Consider the following 24712-nt stretch of genomic DNA (forward strand, 5'->3'; position numbering starts at 1 on the left):
ACAGCTGTAGGTGAGACTACAGGAGAAGAAGTTAGATCCAGATACATAGATGCTGCCCAGGGTAGGACGATAGAAGAAGGGGAGGGCAAGATGTCCTCCTGTCCTCTTAGGAGAAGGACCCCTCACGGTAAGTGCCAAGGGTCGTTCTCCCTAAGAGGCGGAGGACATCTTGGGTGCTCCCATAGCAGTATGTCATACAGGGTGGGATCGTCCTACTCAGGCAGCACGTGTTGCAGGATTCGTCTGCCAAAGTTGCGTCCGCCGACACATATGCGTTCAACTTATAGTGTCGGATGAAAGTGGAGATAGATGCCCACGTAGCTGCCTTGCACACCTCCTCTATGGAGGCATTCCTGTTGAAGGCAGCATTGGTGGCCGCACTCCTGGTTGAGTGTGCAGTGATCCCTGGTGGTACTTGAAGGTTTAACGCCTTATACGCCTCCGATATACACTGCTTGATGGCGTAGCTAATTGCTGATTTGGACATCTTCTGTCCCAGTCTAGGAGCCGCTATATTAATGAACATGAAGTCTAATTTTCGGATAGATTCAGTTTTGTAAGATAGACCTTAATTGCTCTTCGCACGTCTAAGGTATGCCATGTGCGCTCCTTGGGATGCTTGGGATCTGGACAGAAGGATGGTAAGTTGATCTCTTGACTCTGATGGAATCTAGAAGAGACCTTCGGTTGGAAGGTAGGGTCCGGATAGAGGACCACCTTGTCCTTGTGGAACACACACACAGTTCCCTCTTAACCGATAAGGCCCCGATCTCTGAAACTCTTCTGGCCGATGTTATTGCCACCAGAAAGATGGTCTTCATACGCATGAACTTTAGGAATACAGAACTTAAGGGCTCGAAAGGAGGACCTGTTAGGGCCGAGAGTACCAGGTTCAATCTCCAGGTAGGAAACCGATGTACTTGTGGTGGAGAACTCATGGAGGCTCCTCTAAGGAAGCGTCGAATATGGGGGTGAGATGAGAGGTCCACGCCGTCCACCTGCTGGAGAACTGAGGATAAGGCTGCCACCTGACGTTTGAGGGTAGCTGGCTTCAATCCAGAATGGAGACCGTCCTGAAGGAACTGTAGAATCTTGGGGACAGAAGGATGCAACGGGTCCACGGCTTTTCTCCGACACCATCTGTGGAAGGCTTTCCAGGACATGTCATAGATCCGCGTTGTGGAGCTTTTTCTGGATGCTAGGATGGTGATCGTCACGTCACTTGCATAACCAAGATCTAGGAGAGAGCGCCGTTCAACCTCCAAGCGGTCAACCTCAGCCAGTCTGTATGAGGATGCCACACCGGGCCCTGTAACAGCATGTCTGGACAGATTGGTAAGTGAAGCGGCTCCGCTACTGACATCTGTTGGATTGATGAGAACCAGTGACGTCGCGGCCACCAGGAAGCAACCAGAATGACGTCGGCCCTTAGCAGCCTGATCCTTCTGAGCAACCTCGGAATGATCGGGATTGGGGGAAAGGCGTATAGAAGGCCTTGCGGCCAGGGAGAAGTTAATGCGTCCGTGGCCTCCGCTTGGTAGTGGTAGTACCTCGTGTAGAATCGAGGAAGCTGGTGGTTCTGAGAAGACGCAAAGAGGTCCAACACCGGCGGGCCGAAGCGTTAAGAAAAGCTTCTTGTTGGGAGACCACTCTCCCGATTGAATGCTCTCCCGGCTGAGCCAGTCCGCCTTGATATTGCAAGTCCCCTTGATATGCTCCGCCCTTATGGACTTTAGATGTCTCTCCGCCCATTCGAACAGTTTCACGGCCTCCTTGCGAAGGGAAGTCGACCTGGACCCCCCTTGATTGTTTAAATAGGCCTTGGCAGCGATATTGTCCGTTCGCACGGAGTTCCAGAAGGTTGATGGGAAGACTCGCCTCCTCGGGTGTCCACTGGCCCTGGGTAGGTATCTCGTTGAGGGTCGCCCCCCAACCTGAAAGTCTGGCGTCCGAAAGGAGCTGTATTTCCTTCTCTACGAGGAACGTTCTCCCCTGACGCAGGTTGTGGTCCTTCGTCCACCACAGGAGACTCTCCTTGACCTTCTTGGGAACAGACAACGACATAGGGCGCTTCTCCATGATCTGGATCTGATAAGGGCGCAAAAACATCTGAAGTTGTCTGGTGTGAAAAGCGACCCCATTGAAGCGCCTCCAGATTTGAGACTAGAAGACCCATAAGTCGTGCCAGGGTCTGGAGAGATGACAATGGTTCCCGCACTAACTGGAGCACCAATGCCTTGGTCCTCAGTATCTTGTCTTCTGGGAGGAAAACAGAATTCATCCTTGTGTCGATGACCATACCCAGATGTTGTAGCCTCTGGGACGGTTGTAAATGACTCTTGGGAATGTTGATTATGAACCCGTGTTGTTGAAGACAGGATATGGTGTGTATAACGTCCTGCTCCGCACTCTCCCTCGACGAGGATCTTATCAGCAGGTCGTCGAGGAAGGGGTGCACATGTATCCCTCTCTGTCTGAGGATTGCAATCAGGTTCACCAACACCTTGGTGAACACCCGTGGTGCCGTCGCCAGGCCGAAGGGTAAGGCTCTGAATTGGTAGTGAGTCCCATTTACGCAAAAAACGAAGAAACTTGCGATGTGCTGGGAGGATTGGAATGTGCAGATATGCCTCTGTTAGGCCCAGAGAAGACATGTAGTCCTGATGGTGCAGGGACTCCGTTATAGATTTGATGGACTCCATCCTGAAGTGACGGAGGTTGATATGTCTGTTTAAAAAATTTCAGGTCTAGAATCGCTCTCCAGCCCCCGTTTTTCTTGGGCACCGTGAAGAAGATGGAATAGACGCCTTGACCTCTCTGCAATGGAGGAACAGGTTCTATCGTTGCAATTTGCAGCAAATGTTGAATTGCTTTGAGGGTGATGCTTTTTTGTTCTGGGTTTGAGCGAAGAGGAGACACCAAGTAACGAACAGGAGGTGCCCTTTTGAATTCTATGGGGTAACCCCATGAAACAATTTCCAACGTCCAAGCATCGACCCTCGAGGCCGCCCACGCCTGCTGGAAGTGTAGTAGACGGCCCCCCACTGGAATAGAATTCCAGTCATGCTTTGTTGGGCTTGGGGCCCTTCTCAAATTTGTCGGACCTATCGGGCTGATTCCTCTGGAATCGTGAATTGGAGAAGCCCTTTTGGAAACTCTGTTTGGACTGTCCCCAGGTTGTTCTTCTGAAGTCCTGTTTTGGTTTGGAGAAGCTGGAGGAGGCACGAAAGGAACCAGACCCGAAGCTTCTCTTATCGGAGCGGCGCAGATACTTGGGCATGGCCTTTTTCTTATCCCGTGTTTCCACCAGGATCTTATCCAGGGTGTCTCCAAATAGCTTTTCTCCCTGGAATGGGTATGCTGACACGATGGACTTTGAGTGCACGTCTGCCGGCCAAGCCCGGAGCCATAACCCCCGCCTTGCTACAGTGCTTGATGCCATTGCTCTAGCGGAGAAAGTGAGGGCATCCAATGAGGCATCCGCTGAAAATTCGGAGGCCCTAAGGAGTCTGCTGGTACCTTCCAGGACCCGTTTATCCACGTCCGGCAGTAGCTGAGTAAGCCGTCTTATCCAGACGATCGCTGCTCTGGAAACTATAGAGGTGGCCGCAGCTGCCTTGATGGCCAGAGCCGTAGCTTCGTGGCTCCTCTTCAAGGCCAAGTCTATCTTTTTGTCCCAGTTGTCTCGCACCGAGCCATGGCCATCCTCAGCTAACAGACTGTAAGGCTGTTAGGCTAACAGACTGTAAGGCTGCGATTGGTGCATCCACCAATGGTACTTGCAGCATATCGTTAGCAAAGGCAGGTAATTCATAGAGCTTCTTGATAGAATTGGGTACCTGTCTGTTGGTACTAGGTTTGGCCCACTCAGATTTCAACTGACGCTCAAAGAACTCAGGGAAGGGAAAAACCTTTTCAGAGGATCTGAATCTGGGGAAAAACTCCGTATTTCCCTTGGGTTTGTTTCTGGGGTTGGCAAGTGGGTGGGGAGACTCCTGCTCCTCGGGTGATGCTTGTAAGTCTAGAGCAGACAGCACCTTGGCTAAAAGAGGTTGGAACTCTTCTGCCTTGAAAAAACCGTGATGAGGGTTCCGGAACTGCAACGTCCTCTATCTCCTCATCAGATAAGAATTCGCCCTCCTCCCGATCTCCCCCATAGGAATCATGAGAGTGGGTCTCAGAAATGGATCTTTCGCTCTCCATCTGGTCACAGAGCAGAGGTTTCTTTGAAGCCCTATGGTGGCTGGAGCTACCTCTGGACCTCTTTGGAGAAGGTGATCTGGAGGGGGAACTGGACCTGGGGGACCTGGGTCTCCTATGGCCAGATGCCCTGACTGCTGCCCCCACCGTCTGCTTTATTGATTCAAGAAACTCAGTAAAAAAGGAGGGCCCCATAAAGGGTACGTTACCCAAGCCCGACTGGGGCTGGCAGGTCTGCGTGGCTTCCAGCGCAGGTTGGATCACATCTGCAACTGAGTCTCCCGCCAGGAGGTTGGCATCGGGACGTTCCTGCGTCTGGAAGCTGCATGGCTGAGGTCTGTCCCCGTTTCGCGCCTTTTTGCGCTCCCCAAGATGGCCGCTGCCAGTGGGGAAGAGCCCTGACGAGGAAGCCTCCTCCGTGGCTGGGGAAGACCAGCGCCGCCTGCGTTCGCCTTTGGGTTTTCTCGCCCCTACAGGGCACGTTGCCGGTAGCCGAGGCAAGCTTAGAAGACATGCCGGCTCCGGAGGCGGGCCTCTCGGTTCCGCGCCAGGCGTCAGGAACCAGGTCGTCGTCCATGAACGCGTCTCTTGACCGACGCGTCATTTTCCCTCTCCTCTGCGGCTTGAATGCTGTGCGCTCGGCCGCGGCTTGAGTTTAAACAGCCGCGCCGCTTCTGAAGCGCTGAAGAAAGTGGGGGGGGGAAAGGAGGCAGAGAAGCTGAGAGGGACTGAAGGACGGATTGAGAAGGCAGAAAAAGATCTGAGGTAGAATATCAGGAGATGAACAACAAGGTAGGAACTGAGGGGAAAGAAAAAGTATCTTTTTTTTTTTTTTTAAAAGAGATAGGCAAGTAATGAGAAAGGGTAGGAACCTAGCCTAAACGCTGCTACTCCCTGTCGAGGCAGGAAATAAACTGGAAGGAGGGTGGTTCCCACATCCACAGGAAGGGGAAGTTTTTTAAGATTCCTGCCTCCCTGATTGGACGGTGGGAAACACCCAAGATGTCCTCCGCCTCTTAGGGAGAACAACTCGCGACACTGTGAAGCTGGAGAGAACATCCTAACCGTGACATGGCAAAGAAAGGACTGAGAGAGAGAGGGAGCCCCACAGAGCATGTGACCATTTGGGAGGGAAAATGGCCTTGGCAGGCTCTGTTAGGGAGGGGCTTCCCTGTAGTTCAAAAAATTGCAGAAACAGCTGTAGAGAGCCTCCAGTGGCTGGCCTGTGCAAGCACAGTCCCAATGTGCGACTGTACAGAAGGCTGAAGATGAACCCCATTCCTTCCATTAGCAGAAAATTTAGTCTGGATCCAATCCCATGGATGGTGCAGGAAGGGACAGGACAGGTAGTTAGGTCCCAGCTAGGGAGCCTTTTGCAAATAGAAGCATTTGAGGGGAGCAATGTGTGACATTATGTTGAGAGATGCTCCAGAAATCTTCACAATCTCTACGGTAAAGAGATTGGAAAAAATCCTAGAAAGTCAGTCAACACAGTGACCCTACTATTGCTTCCCCTTCCGCATTAAGGAACAGCAAGGGACAGGAGCAGGTGGCTTCTCTAGTATCATCCCTGTGCTAAAGCAAAGGTGGAAAAGAGCTGCTACTTAAACTCATAGGATCTTCTGATGGATGGTTTTGTAGAACCCAGGAGTACATCCCTCAGAGCAATCTGAAGGTGTAACTCTGGAAATATCTTCCCAAACTACTAGGTTTAACGTGTCTGGGTACAGGATCCTGCTCCAGCACTGAGACAGGATATGGTCAGTCAGCAAGCTGCCCTTGGGTAAGCGGACGAATGTTCTACATCAGCAGTCCCCAACATGGTGTTCTAGGGCACCATGCGGCCTCACAAAATGTTTTCCACCACTTGCTTTCTTCTTCCCCAAAGCAAATAACTAGTCTTTTACTTTTCTCCAACTAACTGAAGCATAAGGTGCTGCCAAAGAGCCCAGGAGGTATCACCTTCGTATTTGCAGGAAGCATCCATTCAGAAAGAGTTGCCTCCACTGTAGGAGGATGCTTGGCTTGGAATCTCCCAACAAGTTTTTTGTTTGTCCTGGCTCAGTAACCACAAACCAGATTTTTCTGTTTAATGTCTCGATTTTTGTTTTCAGTGCCTCACTGTTAAGCTCATATGACATTCAGAGACTGATTAATACCTGAAGGTCATGGTTTCTTTTACTGAGTCAATCCATCTCATGTTGGACCTTCCTGTTTTCCTGCTGCCTTCAGTTTTTCCTAGCATTATTGTCTTTTCCAGTGACTCTTGTCTTCTCATAATGTAACCAAAGTACAATAGTCTCATCTTAGCCATTTTAGCAACTTGGGAGAGTTCAAGCTTGATTTTGTCTAGAACCCACTTATTTGTCTTTTTGGCAGATCACAGTATCTGTAAAGTTCTCCTCCAAAACAATTCAAAGGAACCTACTTTCTTCCTGTCACCTTTCTTCATTGTCCAACTTCCACACCCATACAAAGTTATGGGGAATACTATAGCATGAATTCATTTGATCTCGGTTGCCAGCAACACATCCTTATACTTAAGGATCTTTTGTAGCTTCTTCATGGCTGCCCTCACCAGTTTTAATCTCCTTCTGATTTCTGGGGTGCAGTCTCCCTTGCTGATGACAGAGCCAAGGAATAGAAAATCTTGAACAATTTCAATTTCTTCATTATCAGCACTGAAGTTGGGTAATTCCCCAGCAGCCGTTACTTTTGTCTTCTTGATGTTCAGCTGTTAGGGTTTGTTAGGCAGATCTTAATTTGTGGGCCGGACAACATGAGAGGAGGCAGTTTTTCAAGTCCTCTGGCCCGAATTCATTTATGGCTTTAAAAGGTAAGCAGCACTTTGAACTGTGCTCTGAAACAAATGGCCAACCAGTGGAGATCTTTCAGTGCCTAGGGTGATACAAGCTCTGTATCCCACTACTGCCAGTACCCTGGCTGCTGCATTTTGGACCAACTGAAGTTTCTCAATTGTTTTCAAAGGAAGCCCCATGTAGAGCACATTAAAGTAATCTAACCTGGATGTAATTAGAGCATAGACCACTGTAGCCAGATTACAAAAGAGAATTAAGTAGGAAGGCATGACTTCAACTTGGATATGTGTGGTCTGGACTGATCCTCAGAGGGGAGAGAATGTTCATATTTAATAGGCAGCTAGAGAAGTTCCAAATCAAAGCTCTGCACAGATGGAAAGCCAAGTGTGTAACAGAACACTTAGGATTACTTTATGGCACTACAGAAACCTAAGGCATGGAAGGAATCAGGGAGAATGTGATAGGACTGAGTGAAGACCTGAAGATCTGGCAAAGAGAACAAAGTCCTCATCAAAATTACAGACTCAATGGAACACAAAGAGTGAAATCAGATTGTAGAAGGAAAAAAAAATCAAGGCAGCAGATACAGCACCATCGTTCAGCATCTTAAGAGGGAAAGAATCCATCTAAAAAATTTCTGAGGATAGAGGAACTGCACATTTGAAAGCAAAAAGGGAAAACCAGAGCAGAGTAATAGACTGAAAGAAGTGAGTTATGGTGGGGGAAGTGTAATCTGGGCTTTGGAAGGGATGATATCAAGAGAAAACAGAGGAGTTAGGCAAAGTCAACAAATCAATCCAATGAAACTGAAGGTGGAGAGAGGCTATAGAGATATTGCATGGGAGATCAAAGGAAATAGTTTTTCTCTCCCCTCCCCAGTACAACCTACCTCCCCAAATTGTCTTGTAATCAGTGTTCCTGTACTGCTAGAGCAATCCTTGCAACTTGATGCTAGAGCATATGTACCAATTATAGGAAGAGTAGTGAGAAAAACAGGTTTCCTACCTGTAACTGATGATCTTCGAGTGGTCATCTGTGCAGTCACACCAATGGGAGAGGCGCCGGCGCCGACCCTGATCGGTAAACTTCAAAAGCTGCGGATTTCCGCCTCTCCGCCCCCGCGCGCATGCGCAAACTCCCCCCCCCTTGCGCATGCTCGCCGGGACGGGAGCGGACATCCCGCCAGTTCCTTCTGACCGCTGCGTTAGCCCATACTGGATGGACCGGCAGCGGAGGGGAAGGAGGGCGGGTAGTGTGACTGCACAGATGACCACTCGAAGATCATCAGTTACAGGTAGGAAACCTGTTTATCTTCTTCGTGGTCTCTGTGCATCACACCAATGGGAGACTAGCAAGCAAAGACATACCTGGAGGAGGGCGCAACGGTCCATCAGCAAGAGACAGACTGTAGCACAGCACGGCCCACCGCCGAGTCCTGACGCCGCCTCATATCCAGCGCATAGTGCGACACAAAGGTATGCGCCGACGCCCAGGTGGCAGACTTCCAAATGTCCTGCAGCGGCACTCCCTTCAGGAACGCTGCCGAAGTAGCCACCGCTCGCGTCGAATGGGCCCTCACCGGCCCCGGAAGCGGCGTCTTCTGGAGAAGATAGCACAGCCTAATGGTGCCAGTAATCCATTTAGACAATCTCTGAGAAGAGATCCTCTGACCCCGGGATGGAGCCACGTACGAAACAAAGAGCCGGGAGTCCCGCCTAAACGACTTCGTACGGTGTAAGTAGAAAGCAAGCGCTCGTTTTACATCGAGGGCATGAAACCGCCGTTCAGCCTCCGTCGAAGGGTTCGGGAAGAACACGGGGAGGTCAATCGCAGCATTCAAATGAAACGCAGAGACCACCTTGGGCAGGAACGTGACGTCAGGGCGGAGCACCACCCCCTCAGGGGAGAAGCAAAGGTAGGGCTTGTCGCACCTTAGTGCCATCAGTTCACCCACTCGCCTAGCCGACGTGATTGCAACCAGAAACGCTGCCTTCCATGCTAACAGCTGGTGCGAACAGGTAGCTAGAGGTTCAAACGGCTTCCCCATAAGGGCCTTAAGAACCAAAATCAAGTCCCAGGACGGGGCGGGCACCCGCACCGCAGGATACAATCGAGCGACCCCCTTGAGGAACCGCTTCGTCTCCGGGTGGGTAAAGACTGAATACCCGTCAATCGGCCTGTGCTCACTCGAGATGGCCGCCAGGTACACCTTCACCGAGGAGGCCGCCAGATCACGGTCCAGCAAGGACAGTAGGAAGTCAAAGACTGCAGAGAGACCGGCCGTCCGCGACTCCAGCCCTTTATCCACAGAGAACTGAACGAACTTCGACCACTTATAGGCGTACGAGCGCCGAGTTGAGGGCTTCCTGCTGTTCATAAGCACGAACCTAGCTCTTTCCGATAGCTGCGAGCGTCCAGACGCCAAGCCGTCAACCTCAGATGGGGCACATCGTGGTGCAGCACTTGCCCCTGGTGCGACAGCAGCAGATCCGGAACCTGTGGGAAGTGGTGAAACTCCCCGCGGGCAAGCCGCAAGACTATTGGGAACCACTGCTGCCTCGGCCACCATGGCATTATCAGGATGCCCACTGGCCGCTCCCGCAGGATCTTCTGCACAACTCTGGTAATCAGCGGCAACGGGGGGAAGAGGTACACCTCGTGGTGCGTCCACGGGACCAGGAGCCCGTCCCCGAGGGACAAAGGATCCGCTCCTCCCCTGGTGCAGAAAGACTCGCACTTGCTGTTCTCCCGAGTCGCAAAAACGTCCAGCGTGGGCACTCCCCAGAGGCGAAACACTGGTGCCAGAAACCTCCATTTTAGCTCTCATTCGTGGAGCGACGCACCTCCCCTGCTGAGGAAGTCTGCCCTGGTGTTCTGAACACCTGGAAGGTGGGTCGCAAGCAGCGATATCCCTAGGGCTATACACGCTTCCCAAATCGCCATCGCCAGCCGGCAGAGACTGCGAGATACTGTGCCCCCTTGGCGATTTATGTAGGCCATGGCCGTCGTATTGTCCGTGAGGATTGCTACTGTAACGTATGAATTCGTTGAGAGCCCGAAGGTCCATAATCGGGCGTAGGCCTCCGTCCTTCTTGGGGACCGCAAAGTAACGGGAGTAGAACCCACGGCCGCGTTGATCCTTCGGGACCTCCTCGATAGCCTGCTTGAGGAGGAGGGATTGGACCTCTTCCTGGAGAGGGAGGGAAGGGGCAGTGTAAGCAAACTTCGGAGTAGGGGGTTGTCGGAAAAATTCTATCTCGTACCCCCATCGGATCACAGATAAGACCCACTGGTCCGAGGTGATACGGGACCAGGCAGGTAGGAAACGGGATAGGCGAATAGAGTCCGTGTCCCCATGGGGACGGGTGGGCGGGGGGGAGTCAAAGGCCCTGCTTCTGATGTTTCGCACCCTTCTGCCTAGAAGCCTGGGCAGAGGACGGGGAGTATTTCTGCTTGGGCTGGTATTGAGTCCTTGGGAGGGTGGACGTTGGCTTCGGGCGCCACTGTTGCTCAGGAGACTTAGCATAAGGCTTTTTCTGCCACTGCCGCGTCCACTGTCGTTTTGCCTGCGGGCGAGAAGTGGAGACCCCCAGATTCCGAGATGTCTTTATACTCTTGTCCATCTCCTGAAGGACCGAGTCAGTGGTCGCACTGAATAGACCTGTGCTGTCAAATGGTAGGTCTTCAATGTACGCCTGTGTATCCGGCTGTAGGGAGTGGAGCGCAGCCAGGAGTGTCTACGGAGAGATATGGCCACCTCGACAGCGGTCGCCCTGCCCATCACCAATGTGATGCTTCATACTGCAAAAGGGTGTTTGTTGTGGGGGAGGAAGGTAAAGGAGATTGTGAGCCGCTCTGAGACTCTTCGGAGTGGAGGGCGGGATATAAATCCAATATCTTCTAGTAATAGTCTTACCACAAGCATCTCCTGAATGCTTTGCGGAATTCAGCTGCTGCTTAGCGAGGGCCATCCCTTCCTTCTGTAGCTTCTTAAGAGCCAACCTGCTCTGTTCTGGCATCGTGTGCAAAACGGAAGAGACCTGGTCCCACAAGGTATATTGATACCTGCTCATACAAGCAGAGTAGTTCGCGATTTTCATCCCCAGCAACCCAGAGGAGTATAATCGCCGTCCTACAGCGTCTAGCTTGCGGCCCTCCTTGTCGGGAGGGGTTGAGTGCGTTTTCTTTGCCTTGGATGAGGACGAAACCGCAATCGAGTTAGGCTTGGGGTGTGTATACAGGAACTCCGCTGTATCCTCCTGCAGCCGGTACATGTGGTCCAGCCGGCGCGATGACACCGGCGTGGACGCGGGTTTGTCCCAGGACGCTTTTGCAGTATGAAGCATCACATTGGTGATGGGCAGGGCGACCGCTGTCGAGGTGTCCCGTTGAACAATGTCAAACACATTGTCCGTGACCACAGGCTGTTGCTGGACTGTTGGCAGCGACAGCGCCTGCGCCATGCGCTTGATTAAGTCCCCATATGATTTTAGGTCTTCGGAAGGAGAGATAGGATGATCCTCCGTGGTCTTTGCCGGTGGGGATGGTTCGCCAGTTGAAGATGCACCTTGTTCTTCAGGTGATGATTCCCTCAGGGACCTGGGGGATGCCTCAGGTGAGTCTGATTGCTCAGACGTCTGGCGTCGAGGTGGTGAAGTCGGGACCACTGGAGTTATCTTCTGTCCCTCGGGGGAAGGATGCTGCTCTGGTTCTCGGCGTCGAATCGGCTGTGCGACCTCGGGCGGTTTCGATATTGTAGCAGAAGGCGCACTTCGAGGGGTCCTGCAGGACATCCGAGATCTATAAGAGGTCTCCGATGCCTGATCCCAGTCCATCTGCCGCGGTGGCAACCAGGGAAAAGGGTGTTGCATCGGGCAGGCACCGTAGAGGTACTGCCATTGTCGCTGATCCCACGGAATCTGTGACACTGGTCGATGAGGAGAAGGATCCCTCTTCCGGTATCGAGGAGAGTGGCTGCTCGACGACCGATCCCGGCGCGAGTCACTGCGTCGATCCCGAACAGGGCTCCGAGAGCGAGGAGTCCGCTGTCCCGGTGTGAGCCTCCCCGATGGGCTTTTGTCGATACCGACGCGTTGTGCCGAATCGATCTCGGAATCGGAGTCGGAAATGACGAGCTGAGTCGACATCGAAGTAAGCGGCGGCGGGCTCTGCCGACGAACAGGTGAGGCGAAGAGCTTGAGTGGCGGGACGACCGGTGTCGAAGGCTCCGATATCGACGCAGGCGCCGATCCCGAGGCGGACTTATGCTCCGACTTGTCGGCCTTCCGCTTCTTTGCCCTCTCTGCATGCTTGTCCTCCTTACACCTTTTTTCCGGCAGCGAGGACTCGGATGCGGCCGCCGAACCCGAGCATTTGCGGGGGCGGTAGGCATCGGGGGGCCCTTTTTCGGCGTCGACCGATTTCGGCGTCGACAGTTCAGCCGAAGGCTGCCCTTGATCGGCGGAGAGCGCACGTGGTGATAGTGCCTTCTCCATAAGCGCTGCCGCTAGTCGCGCCGCCCTGTTCTTCTTTGTCTGTTTAGAGAACTTGGCGCAGTGGGCACACGAGTCCGGCTTGTGCTGTTCTCCCAGGCACAACAGACACAGGGAATGGCCGTCCGGTGGCGCGATTTTGCTTCCGCACTCCGAACAGCGACGGAAGAAACCCCACCGCTTTTCCATGCGAGGGCTAGGAAAAAGCGGGTGGAAGGCCCGAGAGCGCGGGGGAAGGCGCCCCGAAGGGCGGGAAACTCACCCCACGCTCCGAACTGGCTGTAACTAACACTATCTAACTAACTAAACTAACAACTAACTACAGCTAACACTAAGAAAAAACGATTTTAGACAAAGTCCAATGAAGTTCACCGACCGTAGCGAAAAGATCAACCGATCAACGCGGCGGTCAGAAGAAAACTGGCGGGATGTCCGCTCCCGTCCCAGCGAGCATGCGCAAGGGGGGGGGGGGAGTTTGCGCATGCGCGCGGGGGCGGAGAGGCGGAAATCCGCAGTTTTTGAAGTTTACCGATCAGGGTCGGAGCCGGCGCCTCTCCCATTGGTGTGATGCACAGAGACCACGAAGAAGATCCATGCCTCCCCAAATTTTTAAATAACACTCATATTATTTTTCCTCACTATTTACAATAGATATGTGGTTAAGAACTGCTTTTCCAGAGGACTCATAGAGGACTGTGAAAAGAGGTTAATTTGCCTCTTCAATATAGGATAGGAAGTTACAAGGTGGATCACACACCTCTCTGTAAGCTCTAGTCCCAGAAGAATCATTTGTGTTTCCTCACCTCATGGAACTTCTGCAAGGCAGCCACCAGACAGACTTTCAGGCTATCTATAATTTCTTGATGAGGCATCTGGAATACAACTCTTGAGTACCACCTTGTCAAAGTGCTGGTAGCAAAAAGAAAAGGATAAATGTTAGCTATGCTAATTCCATTGCAAAGTCTCCTAGGTCAAAATTTATTCAAGCTGTAATATTGAAACTTGGCAATTTCTCAGAAAATCTAATTTACCCTTAATTTTTAGGAGCATGATGTTCCAGCAATAATTTGATATGTTATTTACATCCCACCTTCAGGTGACAGTGGTTTACAAAATGACTCATCTTGTACTGCAAAAAGCTGTAAAACTTTACTGAGAAAAGCAGGGAAGGAACTTCTCTGGAATAATCTTCATGACAGACTATCCCATTTATACTCTTCTTCCCTCAAGAGTTGTCCTTCCTCCATTTCAAAGGGGACCAACAAGAACATTCCTTATGCAACTGTCCTCTTGTCTCATGCAACACACACCTATGAGCAGCTAAACTGTAAATGGGGCAGTGCTTAACTTTTTTTTTTTTGGCACTGCCTCTGAAGGTAGATGGAAGGTGCAAAACATTCCAGAAATCATTCCTCCAATAACAGATAATTTAAAAAAAAAACACTTGTGATTTTCTGAAACAGAACACACTTACTGATTGATGCTTGCTACAAAACCAACCACAGAGCGCTTCCCTCTGCTAGGGTCATGATACACATCCATTCCAATCACCATCAATTGTTTCTGGAGAGCGGAAAAAACTGGTTGTAATAAAGTAATTATTATTCTCAAGCACAGTTCAACTTTGACCAGGAGAAAACATAGCAATCAGAATACTTAAGTTGTAAAAACTTTGTATCATCTGCATCTTATTACAGGATGCCTGTAGAAGAAATGCTGCTACCTGCATAAATAATTAGTTGTCCCTATATCATAAGAACATAAGAACATAAGAGAAGCCATGTTGGATCAGGCCAACGGCCCATCCAGTCCAACACTCTGTGTCACACAGTGGCAAAAAATGTTATATACACACATACACTGTGGCTAATAGCCACTGATGGACCTGTGCTCCATATTTTTATCTAAACCCCTCTTGAAGGTGGCTATACTTGTGGCCGCCACCACCTCCTGTGGCAGTGAATTCCACATGTTAATCACCCTTTGGGTGAAGAAGTACTTCCTTTTATCCGTTTTAACCTGTCTGCTCAGCAATTTCATCGAATGCCCACGAGTTCTTGTATTGTGAGAAAGGGAGAAAAGAACTTCTTTCTCTACTTTCTCCATTCCATGCATTATCTTGTAAACCTCTATCATGTCACCCCGCAGTCGACGTTTCTCCAAGCTAAAGCTAAAGCTAAAGAGCCCCAAGCGTTTCAACCTTTCTTCATAGGGAAAGTGCTCCAGCCCTTTAATCATTCTAGTTGCCCTTCTCTGCACCTTCTCTAATGCTATAATATCCTTTTTGAGGTGCGGCGACCAGAACTGCACACAGTACTCCAAATGAGACCGCACCATCGATTTATACAGGGGCATTATGATACTGGCTGATTTGTTTTCAATTCCCTTCCTAATAATTCCCAGCATGGCGTTGGCCTTTTTTATTGCAAACGCACACTGTCTTGACATTTTCAGTGAGTTATCTATCATGACCCCAAGATCTCTCTCTTGGTCAGTCTCTGCCAGTTCACACCCCATCAACTTGTATTTGTAGCTGGGATTCTTAGCCCCAATGTGCATTACTTTGCACTTGGCCACATTGAACCGCATCTGCCACGTTGACGCCCACTCACCCAGCCTCAACAGATCCCTTTGGAGTTCCTCACAATCCTCTCTGGTTCTCACCACCCTGAACAATTTAGTGTCATCCGCAAACTTGGCCACTTCACTGCTCACTCCCAACTCTAAATCATTTATGAACAAGTTAAAGAGCATGGGACCCAGTACCGAGCCCTGCGGCACCCCACTGCTTACCGTCCTCCACTGCGAAGACTGCCCATTTATATTCACTCTCTGCTTCCTATTACTCAGCCAGTTTTTGATCCACAAGAGGACCTGTCCTTTTACTCCATGATTCTCAAGCTTTCTAAGGAGCCTTTGATGAGCCTTTGATCATGTTTTAAGTTAAGGAGAGAAAGCCTTTTCCAAAAGGTGCACACCTTTTTACAGCACTATTGCCATAGCAACACTTTATGCCATTTTTCATGAAATGGGGATATTATTCAGAGAAGGATCATTTTCAGTGATACAGCTATTCATATGGCCTACAATGTGTGAGAAATATACAATGGGGGGAATGGGGAACTATTTTGCATGTTCAAGTGCATCAACTTTTATGGGGAAAGCTTCTTGAATCGTTCCTTCCCTACTTTTCTCAGTATTTGGTGACTTACCAAAGGGATGTCTACACTCCAGAGTTCTCCTCCCAGCTTACAATTGATCTGTAGCAGAACCTTCTGTGCTATGCTCCTCAGTTTGTTAGGCTGGGTTGTGATGGTTCGAGCATTAATAACCTGCAGTGAAAGTAAAATATCTTTAACAATCCCTCCATCGCCTCATTTGCATACTGATTAAATTTTAGTAGACCTATAAGATAGGAAGGACAGGTTTCTTACCTGTAACTGATGATCTTCGAGTGGTCATCTGTGCAGTCACACATATGGGTTTATCCGCCAGGATCGGGCCCACCTCGGAGAATTCAAAGCAATCCTTAAGCGTTAATTTTGGCGCGCCTTTCCCCTCGTCCCGGGGTGGAGGCAGCGTCTGCGCATGCCTAGACGAGGGGGAGGCGCCCAACCCACTCAGTTTCTTCTCGCCGCCGTAGAGGTATAGTAAATGCATTGATATGATCCAGCAGCGGGGAAGGCTGGGTGGGTATGTGTGACTGCACAGATGACCACTCGAAGATCATCAGTTACAGGTAAGAAACCTGTCCATCTTCTTCGTGGTCTCTGTGCAGTCCCACATATGGGTGACTGGCAAGCTATTTGTCAGGAGGCGGGTGCTGGATCTGTAAATGGAAGCACTGTTAGTTATTCAAGAGAATAAATTTGTACTCACAAATAGGTAGCAGAAGGCATCAGTCGAAGATCAATTGCAGCACAGCCTGTCCAAAGGACGTATCACGCCGGGCACGGACGTCCAGAGCGTAGTGCGAGGCGAATGTGGGTGGGACGACCAAACCGCAGCAGCGCAGATGTCCTCCATCGGAATGCCCTTGCAGAAGGCTGTTGAGGTTGCGACGGCTCTAGTAGAGTGAGCTCGCAAGTGCTCAGGTATGGGCTGCTTTGCCAGTTCATAGCATAAGAAGAAGATATTGGATTTATATCCCGCCCTCCACTCCGAAGAGTCTCAGAGCGGCTCACAATCTCCTTTACCTTCCTACCCCACAACAGACACCCTGTGAGGTGGGTGGGGCTGGAGAGGGCTCTCACAGCAGCTGCCCTTTCAAGGACAACTTCTGCCAGGGCTATGGCTGCCCCAAGGCCAGTCCAGCAGGTGCAAGTGGAGGAGTGGGGAATTAAACCCGGTTCTCCCAGATAAGAGTCCGCACACTTAACCACTACACCAAACTGGCTCTCCTGCATAGTGCAATAGTGGTTACAATCCACTTCAAGAATCTCTGGGTAGAGATTCTGGCACCCTGATTGTGGGTTGCATAAGTCACAAAGAGTCTATTGTCCTTACGGAACTGCTTAGTTCTTTCCATGTAGAAAGCCAGGGCTCTTTGTGCATCTAAGTTATGCAGGGTGCGTTGTCCCGTATCTGTAGGGTGTTGAAAAAACGCTGGCAAGACAGAAGGCTTTCCTAGGTGAAAGGTGAAACCACCTTAGGTAGGAATGCGGGGTCAGGGCGCAGTACTACCTTGTTGTGGTGGAAAACTGTGTACGGAGGGTCTGCTCTGAAAGCGCAGATGTCACTGGCTTGTCTGCCGGTAGTAAGGGCTACTAGTAGGGCCGTTTTCCAGGTTAGAAGATGTAAAGGAATGGAGGCCATGGGCTCAAAGGGTGACTTCATTAACTGACTGAGAACCAGTGACAGGCTCCAAGCAGGGTGGATTTTGCAGATTGGAGGATGGAGGTGAAGGATCCCCCTTCAAGAAGGCCTTGGTGGCAAAGTGTGAAAATACAGTGGAGCCCTCAATACGTGGGTGGAACGCAGAGATAGCTGCTAGATGGACCTTCAGAGAAGAGTAGGACAGTCCAGCGTTGGAGAGAGTTAGAGTGTAAGTCAGAATTTGGTTAATATTGGCTGATTCGGGTTTGAATCTATGTTGATTAGCGTATTCAGAAAAACGTTTCCATTTGAAGGAATATGATTTCCTAGTAGCAGGTTTTCTGGAATTGAGCAAGATGTGTCGGACCTCCGGTGGGAAGGTCATGAATTGATTCTCCATGCTGTGTCGATGCGCGTAGAGAGACCCAGAGGGTGATGCTTAGCGACGCAAGAATGAAGGCTGTACACAGTAGCTGTAAAACCACTATATACATTTATTTACACCAACTCACTCTCCTGACTGACAATATGCTCCGCTGCACTCCAATTCCTTTAACCCACAATCACCACTGTTGCTCTGTACATTTATACATGGGACAGCCAATCAGCAACTTGCTGTGTCATGCTGACTCTGCTGGCTGATGTAAGACTTCTGGCAGCCAGCCACCTGCTGTCAGGTAGATCATCTAAGCCTCTCAGATCTACTTTCTGTTTTGCAGCACATGCTATAAGCTGTCTGTTTACACATAATAGTGACACCCCTCCTCAGGTTATAGCGGCGCTGACATCCATCCATTACAACATTGCTTATACATATTGATTATTCCTTCATCAATATATTGATTACATAGCTTTCCATATATACATTACAGTTGAGTTACTGTTACAGTTCAGTTACTTCCATTCTTCCTGAACACACACACATTTTTCTCCGCTTGCCAATTAACCTGCAAGCACATTGTTATCAGTTGGCACTCTGCCCAGACTGACCATATCTCCTCAGTTGGCTCTCTGCCCAGACTGAGTACTTGCCTTATCTTTTTGCTGGCTTGTTTCCCAGACTTGTTCTTAACACACAGTACCGTATCTTGTGGTGTAAAGGTGCACATACATTTCAAATCACATTTGCTTACAGACTTGTTACAGATTTTAGGTTTTTTTCACACATTGCATAACATTTGCAGTTTTTTAGAAATTGTTACATCTCAGTCCAGTTTTACACTAGTCACATAGTTTAGTTACGTTTTCAAACAGTAAGTTTGTTTTATTTTACAGCATTCCTTTTGCCAGCACTTTACATTTGCACATTGCAACCTTTTAATTCAGTTATTGCTTACAGCTTTTCCTTCCAGGCTTTGCTCAGGTGTCTCCTTTCTCTCCAAGAGACATCTCATTCAACAGTTCCAACACACTGGGATATGTTTTAGGATGGTCATCATATACATAAGTATATCCTCCTTCTTCCACAGTGAAGGAAGTATCCACATGTACCTCTGGTGCACTTACACAGCCTTTTGGCTTTCATTTGGCAAACTCTTTCCCTTGCCCAGATAATTCACATCAGTGTCAAAACCATATCTTTTTGGCGGCACACCCTTGTTTTCCCTTGCAGAGACTCTGACCGGCTCCCTTTTTACAGCCTCAGATGTCTCCTGCTGTGCACTGCTGCCTGCTAAACTGCTCACACTGTCTCTCTCCTGCTTCAGTGAGCTTTCTGGCTTTTGCCCCTCCTCACTTCTTAAAGACAGTTGCAGTTTGTTTTCCTCAGGCATTTCATTGGCATGAATCTTTGACCAGTTTTCATCTTTGCAAAACGAGGCAGACCTACTCAGCCTAATCAAATCATTATTGTCCACAAACCTCCAGGACTTCATGCCATTTTGGTACCCTATAAACACAAGCTTTCTGGCTTTGGGACCTCCCTTTCTTCTCTTATCCAGAGGGATGTTCACCCAAGCCTTTGAACCAAATATTCTGAGGTGATCTAGAGATGGCTTTCTCCCATACAGGACCCTGTAGGGTATATCGTCTATAGCCTCTGTCCACAAACGGTTGGAAATATAACAGGACACCTTTAAGGCTTCCCCCCAGTATGCCTGCCTTAGACCACTATCTTGCAACAAAGCATGGCAAATACCTTGGAGTACTCCACCTCTCCATTCCACAATCCCATTTTCCCATGGAGAGGAAACATTGGCCACCCTGTGCTCTATGCCTTCTTGCCTCAAATAGTTGGCAAACTCTTTATTCAGGAACTCACCCCCCTGGTCAGTCTGAATTGAGGCAATCTTTGCATTTAGCTGTTTTTGCACTCTCTTTGCCCAGTACTTGAAGGTGGCACAGACATCACTTTTGTGTTTAATGGCATATACCCACGCAAACCTGCTGTGGTCATCAACCAAAATTAAGCCAAACCTATTTTTAGAAACACTGGGTGCATACGGCCCCACCAGGTCGGCATGTATTAACTGGAGTGGTCTCTCCGACACACGCACACTCTTTCTGGCCGATGGAACTGCCCTTGATTTGGATTCTTTACATACATTGCAATCTAAAAAGGCATTGCACTTGTCAACCTTCACTCCCTCTAGTATTTCTAGAGTTTTGTTTATTGTATTGTAGCTGGCGTGCCCCAGCCTTCTATGCAGCCTGTGAATGCACTTGTTGTGTGGCTGCCTATTCCACACAGTATGAGCTTTTCCCACATTTTGCATGAGCTCATACACATTGGATTTTAGAGTGCCTTTAGCCAGCTGTTTACCTTTTTTCAAAATTGCACAGCCCTGCTTATCAAATACTACGGTAAACCCAGCTCTTGCCAGAACAGAGACACTTAACAAGTTAGTTTCTAGCTCGGGCACACATAATACATTTTCAAACCTGTGTTTAAGTCCAGGAAAATAGACCGTGCCTTGGCAAAGCACACTAGCTTGTCTCCCATCAGCTAAGCTGACAGTCTTCTGCTCAGCTGGCTTGCAGTCTTGAAGCTCTTCTTCACAGCAGCAGAATATCTGAGTAGCCCCAGAATCTACAACCCAAGGCAGACTCTGCAGTCCCGGACCAGTTCTTACTAGAGTCACCTGGGGAGTCCTTGAAGACTGCTGCGGGCTCTTCCACTGCTGCTGCTGAGGACAAAATCTTTGTAGATGTCCGAGCTGTTTACACAGATAGCAGCGCCTCCTCCGCACCTGTAAGGCTTTTTCCTCCTCCTCGGCTCGCCAGCTGGAACCAGCCCCGACAGACCTCGGCTTCTCTTTTTCCTTGGCTCGAGTCTGCTCTCTCTTGCTTTCCAGCTGCCTCTGCTCTTCAGCCAGGAGTTTGCCGGTCACATAAGGCAAAGTTAGCTTGTCAGCATCCTGCCCTTCAAATGCTAACACCAGCGTGTCATATCTCTCGTCCAGAGAGCTCAATAAGATGTACACCTTATCTTCGTCAGCCACGGCCTTCCCTCTTGCTTCAAGGTCTTGGAAACAATTAGACATACCGTCGAGGTGGTCCCTCATCGACTCCCCGGCCAGCATACGTTTCCTGTAGAGCCTCCTCCATAGGGATATCAGCGTGCCGGCTGACTTTTGCACATACACAGCCTTGAGAGCTTCCCAAGCCTCCTTTGCTTTCTGGTGCCCACGGACTTGCACCAGCTGGTCGTCTGCAACACTTAGGATGATGGTGGCTAGAGCTTTTTGATCCTGAACGGCCTCTGCCGCTGTGGGATTAGCTGGAGGAGCTGACACACAGTCCCAAAGCCCCTCTTTCTTCAGGAAATGCTCTAACCTCAGCGACCAGGTGTTGTAGTTGGTAGTGGTGAGCTTATCCACCAGCACTGTAGCTGCTGCTGTAGCCATCCTGCTCAGACTCCTCTCAGCCACTGCTGGTCTCACCTCCTAGGCAGCCTCTGGAGCACGTCAGCGTCCTTCCTCTACCACCTCTCTCTCAGGTCTCCCACTCCTAGGTTCTAGGCGCAGCGGACGCGTGCTGGGCCCATAACCCTGTCGATGCGCGCAGAGAGACCCAGAGGGTGATGCTTAGCGACGCAAGAATGAAGGCTGTACACAGTAGCTGTAAAACCACTATATACATTTATTTACACCAACTCACTCTCCTGACAATATGCTCCGCTGCACTCCAACTCCTTTAACCCACAATCACCACTGTTGCTCTGTACATTTATACATGGGACAGCCAATCAGCAACTTGCTGTGTCATGCTGACTCTACTGGCTGATGTAAGACTTCTGGCAGCCAGCCACCTGCTGTCAGGTAGATCATCTAAGCCTCTCAGATCTACTTTCTGTTTTGCAGCACATGCTATAAGCTGTCTGTTTACACATAATAGTGACATGCTGTAAGGCGGAGGAGAGCAGGGTTGTGATGTAGGACCTTGCCACCCTGTTGGGAGAGTAGGTCCTGGGCTTGAGGGAATCGGTGGAATACGCCGTTCGATAGTAGAAGGAGAGTGGTGAACCAGGGTTGGCGGGGCCACCATGGGGTCACTAGGATGCAGTTGGCATTGTCTGTCATAATTTTCTGCAATACTCTCGTGATGAGTGGTATTGGCGGAAATATGTAGTGCATTGGTCCGCTCCAGGTTTGTAGGAAGGCATCCCCTGCCGACAGTGGAGATGAAGGGCCGCGCATGTAGAAGTGGGGACATTGTGCATTGTCTGGTGCTGCAAATGCATTCATCTCCGGTGTACCAAATCTCTTAAACAGAGGGTGAAGATAACGACTGTTGATGGTCCACTCGTGGTCGTTGATAGAGTGCCGACTCAGAGCGTCCGCCTGAATGTTCTGGACTCCGGGTAGATGCACTGCAGATAGGAAAATGCCATGGGCAATGCTCCAGTGCCATAGGGCTAAAGCTCGATTGCACAATCTGGTGGAGGCCGTGCCTCCCTGCCGATTTATGTAGAAGACAGTGGCTATGTTGTCTGATGTGACCTGGATATGTCTGTTGTGAAGGGACGGAAGGAAGGATCGCAACGCCCTGTGGACTGCTAGTAATTCTAGGCAATTTATGTGGAGAGATCTTTCGTAATCTGTCCACTGGCCTTGTACGGTGAGTCTTCCTAAGTGGGCTCCCCATCCCCACTTGGAGGCATCGGTAGTGACAATCACCGAGGGAGGGGTCTGAGTGAAAGACATTCCCTTCAGGAGGTGATGGTCTATAGTCCACCATTTCAGAGAAGGGATGATATGAGCTGGGATGGTAAGTACAGTAAGTTGGTGTTGACGTTGGGGACGAAATGTCCGTACAAACCACAGCTGAAGAGGGCGGATGTGAAGCTTGGCAAATAGAAGGACGGAGGTAGTGGCAGCCATTAGTCCTAGCATCCTTTGAAAGGTGAGAGCTGTTTGAGAGCAATGTGCAATTATCTCTTTGGCCAGAGATTTGATGTGTTGTACTCTGTCTGCTGGCAGATATGCTTTGCATGCAACAGTTGAGAGGCATGCCTCTATGAACTGTATGGATTGAGTAGGGGTCAGATTGGATTTTGTGGTGTTGACCTGGAGGCCCAGGGTAGTCAAGAGGGAGAGGGTCGCGGAGACATCGTTCTGGAGCTGTTCCTTGGATTGGGCGACGACTAGCCAGTCGTCTATGTACGGGTAGATGGAGATACGTTGCTGTCTCAGAATTGCTACTACCACTGTCATGCACTTCGTAAATACCCTTGGCGCTGTTGAGAGACCAAAGGGAAGGGCGCGGAATTGATAGTGCTGATTTCCTATGGCGAATCTGAGGAACCTCCTGTGATGGTGGTTGATGGTGAGGTGAAAGTAGGCATCTTGTAGATCTATCGATGCCATCCATGCTTGTTCTGGAATCAGTGGGAGAATGGATTGAAGTGTAACCATCTGAAATTTTTTGTGACGGATATGGAGGTTGAGTTTTCTGAGATCTAGTATGGGGCGCAGCCCACCGTCTCTCTTTGGCACCAGGAAGTAGTGGGAGTAGAATCCGGTGTGATGATATTGAGGAGGAACTGGTTTTATAGCTCCCTTGTCCAGCAAGGTTGCTACTTCTAGGAGCAGAGGGGGGGACGGGGGGGTAGCTATGAACCTGTGGTGTTTTGGAGTCGAACTGAACTCTATGGAGTATCCATTTTGAATTATTGTCAGCACCCAAGAGTCTGAGGTTATGGCCTCCCAGTTGTGGTAGAACGGCTGCAATCTGATGTCTGGGCGATGTTGTTGTTGGAGAGGGACAAGGGAGTCAAAGAGACTGTTTGTTGGCCGGTGTTGTCTTCTTTGCCGTTTGAGGGCGTGCCCTCTGTTGGAAACGTTGTTTTGTCTGAGGAGGCTTACGTCTCCAAGGTTCATTTTGACGAGGAGATCTGGAGCGTTTATAGTAGTTTGGCTTCCAGGTTCTTTGTTTTATAGTTGATGACTGTGGCTGGGTGACTCCTAGCCTCTTAGCCCTTTTCCTGCTGTCGTCTACATTGGTGAGGATATAATCTGTTGTGGCATTAAAAAGGCCTTGCCCGTCAAATGGCAAATCCTCGATTTTAAATTTGATGTCTGGCTGCAGAGAAGAAGACCTGAGCCAAGCGTGTCTGCGCAGGGCGATAGCCGATGCTAGGGTCCTAGAGGAACATTGGGCTGCATGGCGAGTGGTGTTTATCTGCTGCTTGCTGACCCTAGAAAGTTCTTGCAGAGCGTGAGTGGCTTGCTTCTGTGCAGCCTCGGGAAGAGCTGTGACTAAGGAATTTAGCTGAGTGTTAAGGTTGTATGCATACGCGGAGAAGTATGCCATATAGTTATGGATCTTTGTAGTGGCAGTGGTGAGAGAATAAATCTTTCTCCCAATAGTGTCAAGTTTCTTGCCCTCTCTTTCGGGAGGGACAGGATGTCTGGTTTGTTTGGATTTAGATGACGAATGGACTATCATTGAGTTAGGAGCCGGATGGTTGAAGAGGAACTTAGATTCAGGAGCATGTACTTTGTAGAGTGCCTCAACCCTCTTAGACGTTGGTGGTACAGAGGCTGGTTTGTCCCAGGCTTCCTTCAATGTCTCCAGATGAACTGGAAGCATAGGAAATGATGAGCCGACAGGGAGATCTGCATGACCTAGGTCATAGACCACGTCTGAGACTCTGGGCACGTCTGTCGTTAGCTTCACATTGAGGGAGTTAGCCATATTAGATAGTAAGTCTAAGTAAGACTTAGGTCCCTCAGATGGAGAGAGGTCAGCCGGTTTGGCTATGTCTGATGCTGGAGAGTGAAGCCCTGAAGCTGAGGAGTGTGAAGACATAGATTGCTCTGCTTCTGAATCATCAAGGGTATCCACTTCTGAGGTCTTCATAATTTGTTCTGGCCCTGGGAGTTGTATACACTGTTTAGCGGGTTCGACAGCCGTAGAAGCAGCTGGAGAAGATGGTTTTGGTAG

At 49.8% G+C, this 24712-nt stretch overlaps 1 protein-coding gene across 1 annotated transcript in view; it reads right to left on the reverse strand.

Moving 5' to 3' along the window:
* Nucleotides 1–24712, reverse strand: part of PIWIL2 (piwi like RNA-mediated gene silencing 2) — an 88150-nt gene that overhangs the window by 15925 nt on the left and 47513 nt on the right. The window contains exons 20-22 of the mRNA XM_060251320.1: nt 15724–15843; nt 13986–14074; nt 13315–13420 (exon numbers count right to left, since the gene is read on the reverse strand). Of these exons, the coding sequence (XP_060107303.1) occupies nt 13315–13420; nt 13986–14074; nt 15724–15843 (315 nt within the window). The remainder of the gene's footprint in view (nt 1–13314; nt 13421–13985; nt 14075–15723; nt 15844–24712) is intronic.

Source organism: Heteronotia binoei, chromosome 12 (genome assembly GCF_032191835.1).
Source record: "Heteronotia binoei isolate CCM8104 ecotype False Entrance Well chromosome 12, APGP_CSIRO_Hbin_v1, whole genome shotgun sequence".
Classification (NCBI taxonomy): domain Eukaryota; kingdom Metazoa; phylum Chordata; class Lepidosauria; order Squamata; family Gekkonidae; genus Heteronotia; species Heteronotia binoei.